This window comes from Idiotropiscis lumnitzeri, chromosome 7 (genome assembly GCF_059441095.1).
Source record: "Idiotropiscis lumnitzeri isolate Australia: NSW breed Sydney's pygmy pipehorse chromosome 7, RoL_Ilum_1.0, whole genome shotgun sequence".
Lineage (NCBI taxonomy): Eukaryota > Metazoa > Chordata > Actinopteri > Syngnathiformes > Syngnathidae > Idiotropiscis > Idiotropiscis lumnitzeri.
Genome location: NC_142397.1, coordinates 19,401,674 through 19,417,201, shown reverse-complemented (window position 1 = coordinate 19,417,201; position 15,528 = coordinate 19,401,674). Strand labels below are relative to the sequence as shown.

At 39.3% G+C, this 15,528-nt stretch overlaps 1 protein-coding gene across 3 annotated transcripts in view; it reads right to left on the bottom strand.

Annotated features, from left to right (window-relative positions):
• Positions 1-2,631: 2,631 nt before the first annotated feature.
• zbtb44 (zinc finger and BTB domain containing 44) overlaps positions 2,632-15,528 on the bottom strand; it is a 28,630-nt gene continuing 15,733 nt past the window's right edge. For 2 of the 3 annotated variants that reach the window (XM_088300535.1, XM_088300536.1), the window contains exon 6: positions 9,932-13,711. In XM_088300535.1, coding sequence (XP_088156661.1) covers positions 13,345-13,711 — 367 coding nt within the window. In that variant the 3' untranslated portion in view covers positions 9,932-13,344. Of the gene's footprint in view, positions 2,738-9,931; positions 13,712-15,528 lie in introns of those variants that run through there. The other variant, XM_088300537.1, reaches the window with a different exon arrangement.

Below are 15,528 nucleotides of genomic sequence, written 5' to 3'. Positions count from 1 at the left end.
AGGGTTGTGGGGTGCTGGAGCCGATCCAAGCTATCATTGGGCAGTAGGTACACCCTGAATTGGTTGTTAGCCAATCGCAGGACACCACAGACTCCTTGGATCACTTAATTTTTCAAAGCAAATAGGAGCAGGATGGTCCTGTTCTAAAACCAGATGTCTTTGTCTATGGACCCAGAACTATTTTTAATTCATTATCCTGATTACAATCCCTCAAGGGGAAATTCATCCGACTCGCTGAATATTTTGTGTGGCACACCACACTGAGAACCAAATCGCACACATGCAGGCATGCAATTGGAGATTAGAGAAAAGTGCTGCACCTCTGACAAGAAGGTCCGGGAGTCTATGCCTTGCTCAGGGGCTATTTTGACAGTAGCTAGGAATCAAAATCTGAAATCTTGAATTAAAGAGAGTTTTGGCCCCAACAAAAGCTCGAAATTATAAGTGTTCTATTTACAGTAACAAATGCAGTCATAACAGCCATCTGCATTTCATTTGAGTTATGAGCTGGCTGTTTTCAAACCAAGGCCACTCCTGACGTCAGCAATATTGGCGTGGAACCTGCGAACATTCCTGAGATGAAGAGGAATCCAGACATAGACTCATTCTCCTGCACCCCGTCCACACTCCCCCAAGCTCCTGTCAGCCAGGTCAACACCTTCAACTAGTTAAGACTCAGCTGTTTGTTTCTCTCTCTCTCAATTTGTTTTATAATTACGACTTTAATTTTTACCGTGCAAGGGGCTTGAGCCGACCCCACAATACTTACGATGAGAGGCATGACACACCCTTGACTGATCACCTGCCAATCACATGGCTGACATATATATATATATATATATATATATATATATATATATATACATACAGACAACAATTCACATCCATGTGCATTATTATACAAAATATTAAAGCAGAACTAATATCTTTAATAGTTTGCAGTGATGTAGAACTACACTGAGCCACACTGACATGTGCTGCAATAGTCTGGTGTCAATAAAAATGAAGAACTAACCTAATACAGCAAAATAGAGTCACTGTCAAAACTGTTCTGAAGCAGGAGTCAATTAAATATCTTATAAAAGTCAAGTCAGCATACATGGGCAATTGACAGTCAAATATTCATGTTTGAAATACTAAATGAATAAAAAATAATTACGCAATCTTTACATTTTTTTTTCAGGTTTTCGAAAGAGATAAAGTACATGTGAAAAACCATATGTTCGTCTAAATAGGATTAAATGTCCCGTCATGTTCTCTGAAAGTCATGCGTAGGTTCTGGCCTTCATTTGTGCTCACAAATTGACCACAATGTGCTGGCTGACACCAGGACTACTGGAAAATGTCACAGGTGTCGTATGCGTTTTACTGTCGCCGCTGTCAGGTTGGCTTTTCCGTGACTTCCCAGAAATGCAACGGAAAAGACTGTCATGATAGAATGGAAAAAAGTTCTCCAGACCATCTTTTGATGGTTAATTGGTGGGTTGGAATTCACTTAATCGCTTAAAGAAATCCCTCAAGTGAGCCAAATATTATTGCTGTTTGTCTATAAACTGAGACTTTGTCTCGAAATAAAGCGCAGCAGTTGCGGCCGAAAGTCGCATGCTAATGAGGGGAAAAAGTGAGTCTATGCCTTTAATATGAGCAGCACGCGCCTTATGTCACAGATCTGTCCTCCTAAGAGCCTCCTTTCAGCACACATGGGAATATGTTGAATCACTCACAGCTTATTAATGAAATGATGACACTATGGAGTGAAAAAACAGACCCTGCTTTAAACCCGCGCCGGGTTGACTTCCAGACAGTCCTGCTCGGAGCGCTGGGAAAATTATTTGGGAAATTGAGACCATTGTTTGACGTCAGTAGTGATAGTGTCCACAGTAACAATGTCGACAACAGTAAACAATGGTGGACAAACACAATTTTCAAAGCGGTACAGACAAGAATGACCATACATCACCAGAATAATTACAAGCATCCGGTTACTTGATGGCATTGTAAAAACTGCAGCATGTCTCATATGGTAAACAAATCTACTTTCTATAGGACATACACATGAGCCTAATAATTCAGGGGTCACTAACGTGGTGCCCACAGTTGATGGGTGGCCCCCAAGGACCACACAAGTAGCTCACGGCACGGGCCTGTACTAAAAATAGCACATCAAGTGATGGGACATTGTGATTTTGAAGGAATGTTGTCCAAGTGAGCATGAAGTGAGCTGACAAGACCATGAATGCGCACACGAACCCCAACTAGTTATATTTCATCAACAGCCTGCAAGCGGGCATCGATGTTTAACCCCTCCCCAGCTAACACTATGATAACACCACGGCTAAGAGCAACAATTAGTTATTGGACGCAAATACAAAAGGCAATAGCCCGATTAAATTAGCTCCTTACTGTGCAGCCTGCCGTTCCATCTCACGGTTGGCTGTTGTCTCTCAAGCAATCGAGCACGTTCAAATCCAACACCGCTTGCAGCTGTCTGCTTTGCCGTGAGTGAGAGTGGATGTCGATTTCAGATAAAGACCTCATCAAACCCCGAAGGTGGTCTTGAACAGTCCACATTGCGGACTGGCATGTGCTTTTAGCCTGGGCCACTTAGGGAGTGACAGTGTATGGATAGCATGGATGGATATGGATAGCAAACCTCACAAGAACCCCAGTTGTCATACCTTGGTGGAAGGTTGGACTTTGAAAACATCCAGCACTTCTGCACACACGCTACAAGGCACTACAAACATATGCAGAACCTGGATGGATGAATGGACAGACACAACACTTATGGATTCAAATCTATTATAAAACAACCTACGAACAATTAACCTTACAAAAAGCTCATCCGAAAGCATTGTATTTGCTTATCCTGGTGATTGTTTTGTCAGAAGGTCCACGAAGCTGCTCATTTAGTCCTCAATTTCCTTTGAAGTCAACCTTGGAAAGGTGAATCGTTTTGTGACATTTTCAGAGATCGAAATGGACCGAAGTAGAGAAGTCCACATACATTTTGGGGCCTGGTGGTTCCATTATTTCAACGTTATTAGTGACATATTTGGAATGACTTTGAAGGGACAAATCGTAATTGCTCCCTCCCACGACTCCCACCAAGACATTGAGGGAGGGGAGGGGGCGTGGCCATAATGCTCATGACCAGGAGGCGTTTATAAACTCCTTGTCTGAAACAAATGGATAAAATGGAAAATGCAAGCTAATATTTTCCTGAAAAAAAGCAGACACCAATTGAGCATATTGTTGAGAAATGGTCCATCCTGGCTGGATGATCCCTTCAAAAAGTGATAATTCTGACTTTAAAGTGTGAATTCTGAGAGTAAATGCAGAATCCTGCCAACGTTTATTTTTCATTTCTTCACTGGCCCTAATCCTTTTCCGTAGAAATTATTCTCTTAGAAACCAAGAAAAACAACCCAGGGTCCAAAAGTTTAAATGGAGAAACATGTTGAAAAATTGAATTATAAACTGTTTTTTTGGATACACGCTTTTAACTGTAGTTTAGATGTCGGAGAACACAGCAGGAGAATTAGTTTTAGTAGTATGTTAAAAAGTAAAACTCATTATTAAAGGGACACTTCATTGACGTTAACACTGGCACTTATATAATAGGTTTGCGAACCACGACTGGTTATATTTCGGACATTTAGATACACTAATCATTTGTTAAGTGTGAGGAGACAGCTAGGCATTAATGTTTACACCTCCCAACCCCCCACGCGTCACAAAAGTAGGGCAGCAATTAGGTTTTGGTCGCTAAACAGATGACGTCAGCCCAACAAAATTAGCTTCTTACCGGCAACTCGGTGCTGGGAATGCCTGGCTGTTGCCACTTATGCACGTACGCGTCCACCATCGCTTTTAGCCAATTTATGAAGCTGTCAGCGTCGCGGCGTGAGTTGGCGACGATTCCTGATCAACTCCTCATCAATGAACCCTTGAGGCGGTCTTCTTGAACGGTGCAAATTGCGAAGCAGCATTTACTTTTATTCTTTCAACCGTGATTAGCAAAGAAGCAGTGTGCTAGTGCCCTCCCTGCATACATCTGTTTAGCTCTGCTCACTTCCAAAGTTCTTCATTCTCATATAAATTAGCCACAGAGAGGTTCATCCTTTTGTAATGTTGAAGTGGTCAAAGGTAGGGATATCCAATTTTGGTGCCAATTGATCACCGTTTTTGGATGTTATAAGCGATGAAATTACAAAGATTTCCAATGGAGAATTTGTAATTGGTACCTTTAGTGACTCGAGCAAAACATGGAGAGAGCGGAGTGAGGGGTGGTCATATTGCTCACTAAAAGTAGCCGTTTTTCAAGTCGTCACACATATTTCCTAATTCCTCCAAAATGAATAGATTAAAAAGAAGATGACTAATTTCAGTTTTATGATCAAAAAATATAAACTGATCATGTTTGTAAAAAATCTGTCATCTTGGATCATGTTCTCCTTTAAGTGTCCTGATGTTCAATCTGGCAGCAAAAAATACTTCAGTGTAATATTAATAACACAAAAATGTTACAATGTTGTTTATTTGGATCCATTGTCTGTGGAAAAGTTTGGGTGGCCAGCACACTTAATGAGTGTAATGGGAAGATTGTTTGAAAGCACACAGCTCTCTGCCAATGCCTACAAGTTTTCCAGTGTCGCTTATGTAACCTTATTTAAGACCAGTAAAAACTCATTCTCCTTACAGCATTCAATTTTTTTTTCATCAATGTTGTGTTTTTTTTTTATGTTTTGTTTTACCTTGCCAGTGCTAGAAGAGTTTTGAATTTTTCATTATCATTAGTTCACGTTTGGTTTTGACTTTTACTTTTAACTCTGCTAGATTTTAGAGCAGGTTTGTTCAATTTTGTTGTTTTATGATTTGTGTCAATAATGCTTTGTTTTAGTTTAGTTTTTCATTAGTTTATTATATTTAAATTGCAAGATAAAAAAGGTCACTGTATTTGTGTAATAAAATACAAACTGTAATTCCCAAATCTATGTTCAACCTTAGACAGTAATACTAAAAGATCATGTATGAAATGAACTCACAAAACCCAGGACATTTCCATTATCACTATGATTATTTTGTTGTTGTTGTTATTTTGTAGCATTTCGTTAACTATAAAAACCTTGCGTCTTGCAAGCAAAATGATCAACACTGTCTTTTGGTTTGTGGATTTCTCATTGAATTGGTTGGCATTTTTAGCGAGTACTCTTCAGAAAGGACTATTTTCCTTTTCTACTTTATGTCTTGCGAGTTACATTCACATATGCGAGCATCATAGCTCCAAGTTTGACATCAAGTTGCCTTAACAGGTTTCTTTAGTCAGTAGATTTTAAAATGCATTTTCCGTCCTCCCCAAACCCCAAAACCCTGTCCAAGCATTGATTGGGTGAAAATGTACACCTGCAATGAACTTTAGGGTCTTATGCTCATCCTGTTACCTTTGCATTCATGTGCGGACCAACTCATAAAACGCTGAAAGTCTTTGACCAACCATCCAGATTTTGACTCCATCCTTGCAAACAAATTTGAGTCATTATGTCTAATAGGCCACATCATGTTTGTGTCGTAGTGCGCCATCATCCATTCACATACACAATGCAGTGTTGAAATGGTTGATGACATGAAACGGACCTCATGAAAGCGTACAACAACAAACGCAAACCCACTGTGCATCATTTTTATGTACCTTAATATGATCACTATGGTAATGCAACAGACACCACAGAACAACCATAACAAGCAATACAAAAATTGGGGTATTTGATAGATATCACAATAAACGTGGAGCCACATTTTCCGCCGCAAATTGTGCAGAGCAGGCTTTGCATGTGGTCTGTTTTTTTTTTACCCATTTTGCAAACTTGTGGGTTTAATATTAGCGTAATGAGACAATTAGCATCTTGACATGCGTCAAAAGTCCATCATAGAGAGAAGCTGGTCACTTTTCAAAATTAAATATTTATCAGCCTCGAATTATAAATAAACCGGAAGTACGGCCCAAAGTGGCCCAATGGTTGGAGACCACTGGTTCATATCATCACATCAGTCTGGTCTAAACTGGAAAACGGACTAACCGACCGACCGTCTATTGCGAATTTCATACGTCAATTGTTTGGCCTAAAAAATAAAAATGCTGCAAATCTAAGACACAATGAGAACAACAATGGTTCAAATGGAATTTTGGATGCGTTACATATAGCTCTTTCTGGCAATAGAAATGATGAAAAGCTCTATTACTGGCTCAATTATGGTTTGAAGAACTGATGTGACATAAATAATGGAAGGTGCGGCGCCAAAATAACAGTAATGAAGTAATTGCAAACACATTGATTCAAATAGTGAAAATGTTTTAAATGGCAGAGGGAAGCGTCTGGACGATCAGAATCAAACACAAAGAAAAAGAATTCTTCTGTAAATAAAGTATGACCTTAGTTCAGGAGCCTCAAATTTACATATTGTTTGGTATTTCTGTCACTATATTTAAGGTGAGGGAAATTCGTAAGACATTACCGTGTCTTAGCCAATATAAATCACATTACACATGCTTTGGTTTGGCCTGGATTATTGGGGGGACAATGTGGACAATTTAATAGTTTGCCCAAAATCCCTGCATCGGTATTTTACACATAGTACATCTTGCTTTGCTGATGTCTCACTAAGCAGCCACATCTTTGCTAAATGAACATCTTTGAACATCAATGACTCGCTTCACCAAAAATATGTGCAGTTAATTCTTCAGTAGCTCCGTGAACTGAAGTTTGCTGACAAGTTTGCATGCCATCACACACAATGAAGAATTAAGTAGACTATTGAGGCATATTTTCCAGACGATTAAGATGGATTAAGAAGTGTTGGATGTGATTTACTTCAGCAGGTGGTGATGGTGTTGATGGATGTGACGCACTGTGTGTGTGTGTGTGGGGGGGGGGGGGGGTGTTAATCATTATACCCAGCTGTAAGAATTTGCATCAGGAAACATTTAGCAAGTAGCAAGTAAATATTACTTGTAATTCTTTCATGTGATTGATTGTTTTAAAGTCTGAAATATTCGTTACACATATTTTTTTAGCAACTGACACTTAATAAAATAATGTGGATGGAAGTCAAAAACTGCCTGATAATCCAACCCTCAAAAATACATCCAAATCAACAAAATAAGACTTTTCAAGTTTGGAATGAATGAAATGACCAGAAGCATCGGGGTAACCTGTAGAGCAGGGGTGGCCAACCAATCAGAGACTAAGAGACTTTTTTTCTGCGTTACTGCAAAGAGCCACATCATACACATGAGCACACATGAACATCATCCAATGCCTTAACTCATTCACCACCAGCCAAGTAAAAATAAAAAAAAGATCTTTGACGTCTTTAGCCGTCAGTGGCAGTAAATGAGTTAATCATGTATGCACACACACAAAGAACCCTGCTAAGCCAGATTTATTGAAAACATCCCACACCAACATGATAATATCAGTTATTTTCAACAGTTAACGATGTGTGCACTGTCTCACACACACAAAGTCTCAGTTCATGCACAAACAAAAATAAAATAAAATTATTTTAATAAAATTTTTCTCTTACTATGCTGCTTAGTGAGACTTCTGGCATTCCTTATCATACATTAATTTGGCACAGACCGTGCAAATATTTCCAACTGAGGCTTGCCTTGCATGTCACAACTCTCATCTAATGCCACACTAAAATACTCACATGCTTGAATGTCAGAGTGCAACTGTGATTCAACGGCCGTATTAATATCCGATAATCTAAGTTCAACACTGTGGCGGGACAGTTGGATGTCTGATACGCTCCGTTTTAATTAGTCGTCTTCAAATGACAATATTTCAACGGCATCAATGAGGCATTTTTAATGAAGTCCCCTTTGTTGTATGGCTTTTTAGCCCGTGCGATGTTCCAAGCCAGTTGATGTGATGCAAGCGTTACGGTCTCCGAATTTTTTTAAAAACTGCATCTGCTTTTCTGCCTGACTTTGTGAAAGCTCCTGAAGAGCCGCATGAAACTAGCCAAAGAGCCGTGGGTTGGCAAGGCCTGCAGTTGAGGTTTCTTGAAGTCTGACTGATTTGGTGCAGTGAAAGAGCAAATATTACTCAAAACTGAAAAAGTTGAAATATTGTATTTTCTTCAGGAGTTAGCTGGAGAACCCCCCGTTTAAAGCTTCACAGTTAAGTTGATGGGGTCATTTCGCATTTGGGCCAATATTTTTTTGAAAAGCTCCATAAATGCAGGATGGTAGGGCAGACGATGATAAAAGTCTGGCTACTTGCTCTCATGTTTTCGTCTTCCTCCACCCAAGGCAGTTTGCTACATCACATGATTCAAAGGAATTTACGTTGGAATGAAGGCTCAATGTTCTATCTGGCTAAGATGTGAGTTTTCCAATAGTAGATTGGCAGGATAATATTGTGATCTGTAGAGGTGAGGAGGGAGGGGGGGGGGGGGGGGGGGAATTGACATCTCTGTAGAGTTGAAATGTTTTTCTTCTTGCTCCTGTCAGCAGGTAGTTGGAACATTCGAGCTACTGCTGGGCAGGGCAAAATCATGCCTAATACTTTTCAGATGACCGTCATTGCTGCCGCTGAATTGTTGGAAAGAAATGGAACAACTGAATTGCTTTTTGTAGTCTTGCAATAATGGCCGTGTAACATTAGCAAGGTAGGCGGTTCACCTCTTGGAATGTCTTAATGTTATTTTCTGGGGATGCAAGAAGCTAATGAATCTGGCAAATGTTTGATTTGTGGCATATTCCATTGACTCCAACTTTTCCATTGATTGGGAGTGTATGACATGTGCGTTAGTCATGCAGACTGTTTTATTTTTCCTGGCTCAGACACTCGCCATTGCATTATCAGTCTGCTTGCTAACTGCTGTGTCCATTTGATCGAAACCACTCCCACATTCTCGTCCTACCCAAGCACATCCATAGATAGCCCAAAATGTAAACCAGTCGTAAACACATCTGCGAACACCTATTGCAGAAAACACTCACACGCACACAAAAAAAAAACTTTTGCAAGGAGCAATGGATGAGCCAAGTGTTACACAACAGGGATCAAATGGAGCTGGCTAGAGTAAGTGCTTAATCATTGTGTCATATTTATCCACCTGTCTTTCGTCAACAGATGAACTTTGTATGATTGCCATTATTGTGGAGCCAAATATTATTAATAGTTTTTTTTTTTTTTAGAAATAATTTTTGTAAATGTATTTGGTCAAAAGCAGGCTTGTCCAAGTCCAGTCCTCGGGATCCCCTATCCATTAGATGCATCCCTACTGGAACACACCTGATTCGTATCATCAGGCTTTTGCAAACCCTGCACTTAAAACAGGCTGCATTGGGGCTCGGACTTGGCCACCCCTGGTCAAATGGATAAACAAGCAGAGGCCCAAATGAATTGAAATTTATAATAATCAATGGGAGAGATTTCGGAGGAATCTAAAACAGAATATGAAGTGCATAACCTTTTAAAGTAATCATTGTTGTCCTGCCGTTTTTGATGACGCAAATGTTGTCGTAAAGCGGCAATATTTCATACGTATCTACGTAGCGTAGTTGAATTTTCAGCTGTTTTTTTACAGGTTCCATTAGAAGCTGGGGGCCACGTCATGACAAGTTTAATCCGGTGTATAAAGTTGAATTTATAGTCAGCTTTGTTTAGGTGATCTCAAATAAGCAGACTGAGAAAGCTTGTCGTAAATTTCTTAAAAGGTCCAGCGTACCATTGATTTTAGTTAAAAAAAAAAAAAAAAAACCCACAAAGTTCTCCTCCATTTCTGAACACCTTTTTGCAGACCTTGTCGTTTGTGTGCCATCTATTGCAAAGGGACTTTTCCTGTATTGCTACCAAATCCCTTTCTCACCCAAACCTAACTTCCCTATCGTGACGGGCAGAAATAACACCACACATGGAATTAGTTCTTTTTATTTGCATGTTATGCATTACAAAAACACCCTTTTTAATAACAGGACTGCAGAGCCTAGAACACTAGCAAATTCAGAATCAATACAACCACAAATCTTAAAATACAGAGTGGTAATTGTCAGTTTTTAAGAGCAAGCTGTAAAACAAACTCAGACACACCACAACATCAGTTCTCCCTCATGTGCTGTTTCTATTACTAACCGGGATGTTTTAGACAGTTTCTCCAAACTAAGTACAGTATCAAAGACACAAAATATGTTTGCCAGAAAGTGGGTTGTAATCAGTACAAAGAATATGCAACATACTATGTATATAATGCATATTATTTAATATACACATACTGCTGACAGTCACATAATGAAGACTACCCTGACAGACTCCCAACTGAAACGCCGCTATTCACATTTAACAAGAAAGATGCCATCAAACAGTGACCATGATATAAAATTCAACAATATATATTTATATATATATATATATATATATATATGTATATTTATATAGATGACAACTTTTAAATAAAGCAGACTGGTAGAAAACTGGTATACAACACCAAGTGCATGTTGTAAAGGCATATCTTGGATATATTCAAGATATTGTCAAAACATTGCACATAAAAGGGATGAATACACAGGGAAAAAAAAGGTCATGCTCCAGCAAAACAGATCCCAAACTGGGCGGTCAGATCAACACATTACGCTTGACAGAACACATCGGCAACTAAACATGAAGTGCACTCAACTATACATAGCATAAACATGCCACTTCAAAGATGAACACAAAGGAACAGAACGGAACCAACACCTTATTTCACAGATCTAATATGGGTTGTTTTTCTAAAAAATAAATGATACATTCTTTTTGTGGTTGTTTCATTTTTTTTAGGGGGGGGGTAATACATATATGATTCAGCGTTCCAGGAACAGAATTTTAACTTTCAAAATGACACCTGTCCATTTATTGCACACGTATTAGTTCACAAAAAATATATAGTTGGGGGCACTTTTCTGCAAACAGCAGCATTTACACGTATAAATATATATTTTAAAAAAAATTGAAAAAAAGACACCACGCAAAAGAAAAGCGCATATGATGTACAAATGGAGAAACAGTTGTAAAAATGTTTGATAATGTGCAACTAGAGTTAATAGGTCCATTAACTAAGGCTAGCCTCTTGGATGCACAACATTGGGTTTTTTTTCTCATTTTTAAGGGCAAAACAGCTTAACCCCTTCAAGAAACTGCATGGACCGCTTATAATGATTATCTCTATCTTTTATGTGCAAGTACTGATTGCCATGGCAAATCCTCAAATGAGATAAGAAAACATTTGGTCCTATGGGTGAAAGCTCAATTTTTTTTTTTTGTCAGACAAAAAGGCAAATGGCACAAAATGTGGCTGACACAATGGCACAGTGTGACACAATATTTTAAGACAGCACTCAGTGAATTTGAATAATAAACCGTTACAAAATCGCACAATGTTCATTCCTACAATCAAACTCTTCTACCAAAAGAAAATGAGGGGGAAAAAAGTGTATGTCCTATTTGAACTTTAAAAGTGGCAGCCAGTCAGTCAGTCAGTAGCATTCAACTCATCGATAATAAGAACATGACCTTTGTCAGGATCAGCAATGTTTCTGAACAGTTCCAAACACACAGAGGTTTTAACCCCGCTCCCTTAAAAAAAAAAAAAGAAAATCACACAAACAACAGAACTACAACTGAACATCTCTCAAGTAATGTCTTCACATAATACCAAGCAGCTCTGCTTTGAAAAATTGGCCAAGGGAAACAGCCAGCACAGCGAGTGCTTTGGGATCATCATCACGCAGGGATAACATTTCGAGAAAAGACAATCATGTTGTAACAAAATTCCAACCGTCTTCCAATATCCTTTGCTTTGACTGTTATGCAACTAGTTACTTTACAAATAAAGATCACAAACATTGATGTGATCCAGCTGTTCATTTCTCTTTTCGTGAGTGCGCTAAAAGGGAAATTTGTGAATCCAAAAATCTTGCTGTTGCATTTGGATAAAGTAATAAGAAATAAGATTGTCTGTGAAAAGCATGTGTCATGAGGACATGGGCAGACGGGGAGCAAGTGTAAAAAGAAAAGACATAGCTTAGAAAAAGCAAGCCGGACTGCAACCGGCATTAAATGCTACATTAAGATTGGTTTGAAAACCTTGCAAATTAAAATATGAAGGTATCACCTTCTACAGGTGTGGCCGAAGGCTTTTGGCAACCATTGAAATTTTGTTTGACAAACTTTGCTGCGTTGACACTGCTTTCTACATTGTTGTAATCAGGGTTTTGATTTGTTTTTCAACTTTGGTATGCATGTTTTTCATGCTGATGCTTCATTAAAAACATGGAGAATGCATTTTTGTTTCAGAACATAGTAGAAAAGCAGAACAATTTGTGAAGATGCAAAGCAGAAGGTTTGCCTTTGTCGTCTTCTCCCAATCAACCTATTGATCTGACTGAAGCATAATAGATGTGACAGACCATAAAGTCATATAATCGCCTTCAAAGTTTCGGTTTCCGTGCCATTTTCAAATCAAAGTCAGATGGATATGTGAGGCAATCCACAACTTTCGACCACAACTGTGTAATCGAGTGAAAATGTTGTTCAGTGCTTGCCAGTGCTAATAATATTTGTGATGATTTAATATTGGACCACAGTGTTAGCTTAAAAACAAAAAAATAACTGAAAAAAAACAGCAGAAAATTCATGAACTATGACTTGAAGTTTTATACATTCATGAAATGTACTTCATGCATTCTATTAAAAAATAAATAATAATAATTACAAACACACACCCGAGGACATTTTTCCACAACAGCGAGCATATACTGCATTCAGACAAGAAACTACATTAACAGATATTGCAAGAGTCAATATTGACATGTACCTTCCTGTTGAGACTAGACAGAAAGAGACGTGTGTGTGCCCATCCAAACTGACATGATCACCATAAAGGAAATGTATTTAAAAAAAAAAAGAAAAAAAAAAAAACCTCAGCTTGTAAAGCCTTGATTTGTTATTGTTGGCAAACTCAAGTGCTCTTCATCTATTCTCAGGCACTTTCCAAAAGTACAAGGCTAGAATTTCACAAACCTGCAAAGGCAGTGCATTCTCGTAATTTGGGATGAATAAACCTTGTTTCAAACCCTTACAAATAAAAAAAAAGACTTTATAATGACTCCTTTTATGGTGGAAAACCATCACCGGGATAACCAAAATGTTGGGAAAACTTGCCATGATTCTGTCAGTGATGTTTGGAAATGTGAACATGTCCACTTGGCCTCTTTTGGCATCAATATTCCGCAGATTTTCCCACGTGACAAGACCGTAGATTAGCACAAAGTGGGCAAAAAGAAGACTTGAATCACTCAATGGTGATAGAAGCCAACTCCTTGGCTTGGATATTCTGCCTCCGATGGTGTTCTTGATCGAACACTTGGGGTGAACTGCCTCCTTCTCGGTTGTCCGTCTTGGTCTCCTCTGCCAGGGGATCCATGGAATCAGGGGAAAGGAAGCCAGGTGAGCTCTCACAATTCTGGGTCGAGGAGGAGACCTGGGAGATGACCGGCATCTGGACCGAGGAGGAGGACAAGGCAGGAATGCTAGTGGATGTGGAGGTACTGCCCGCAAAGGCAGGGTGATGTCGGGATTCTTCTAAGTCATATTGGACTCCCAGCACCTCCTCCTCCTCCTCCTGCACATGGCTCAGGTAGTCGGGCACGAGGAAATCACTGTTAGGAATGGGGAAACGGGGAAAAAAAACAAACAAAAAAAAAACATCACAGCCCTTTCACTTGTACACAGACATGTTTAATATGATAAACAGTGTTTGGTCTTGAGACTCTTGGAGGTCTGTGAAATAATTTGCAATGCATTCCAAAAAGCTTGCTGTGTCTAGGAGTGCAACCAGATGTGCACGCAGTTACTACCAGTAGCTCATCGCACCAACACAATTAAAAGATGTTTAAGTCCTTTAAAAGCATCATGATGTAAAACTGAAACCAGCTAAACTATAAAACATCTCTAGTTTGTTCAGCGTCTCAGAGGAAAGTGAGCATTTCCGTCAGAGAGGTCATATCACAGAGTAAGAGTGTGTAATCCCTTTGAGAGTCATGTGAGTCAAGGCCCCAGACTGCTCCTAAAATATCAGACAGTCTGAGGAAATTTTTCATACACTTTTGCAAAGTGAGACTATTAAGCTACCTGATTTTTTTTTTGTAACTTTTGTTTTAAATAAAATATTTGTTGTTGCTGACTAACTTCTGTTCCACACGTCATATCATACGCAAACAATGCCGTCACGATGTGATAGCACAAGAAGAAAAATGAGACCGTAATTCATTTTAATCCCAAAAATATAGGTCATTACAAAAAGTTCACAGAGTAAGAAAAAAAATGTACATCAATTCGCACTTAAAAGTCTTGAATTTTCTCCAAAATGAACGGGGCGGGGCGCAACACTATAAGTATGTGTAATTGTTCGACTATTGCACGATGAGGAGTCCCGTTAAATCGTCTATCTAGTGAGTGAGGGCGTAGGGATCAATGAATATCATCCTAGGGCTGGGCGATAAATCGAAAATTTATCGTTACCGAAATTTATTACAATGACCGACATCATTTCGCCCTTGTCGGTAAATTCCGTGTTAAAAAAAAAAGAAAAGAAACGTTTTTTCTGTCTGCGGCAGTGTTCATGCCCCTTTAAGACAGCTACAGCGCGCCTAGTCACGTGACTCCACCTATCTGAGCAAGAAAGAAAACAGACAACGCGGTCGTAGCTGGCGATTCAAATCCAGAAGCGGCTGACACGGCTGAAGATGAAGTAACGTTAATTGAAGTTGTTCCTGTTGCGCTTGTCCCGAAAATAAATTCGACATCTGTCGTTTGGAAATGTTTTGGGTTCCATAAAGACGATGTTTGAGCAAAAGAACATGAACTAAGTGCGCCGTCAGCACCCAAAACAGCGCGTCCAACCTTTTCTTTTTCACCACCCACAACACAACCATGCTGTGCTGAAAGTTCAAAGTGAGAAGTAAGGTTCGACAAGTGACAACGGCCCATTAACGGAGGCGACACCATACGAGAGAACGTCTCAGAGGTGGACGCGAAAAAGATTTAGTTCCTCTAGTTACAGTGGCGCACACAGGTTTTAAACGCTTCATGAAAGTAGCCGACAAGAGGTACGAGAATATTTGTCGCAAACAGCACTTCCCTATATGGACAACATCGGGATGGGAACTTGGACATGTCAAGCATTTTGCATCCACGTCCGACTTGTGGTCGCAACATGGATCCCTCTTTGAGTCTGGCTGTGTATTACATCGACGACAAGTGGCGACTGCGCACCAGAGTACTCGAGACGGCACATTTTCCCGATGATGCACACTTGTTTATTTGGCCTGCATTGACATTTTTTTTCATTTTATTTAGCATTTTTTTATTTGGCATTATTTATATTATTTACAAGAGACCACACAAATCTCGGGCTTTGCACATATCATTGCAGCATTTTAGCGCAATCTATTTGCAGAAAAAGATTTTGCGAGAG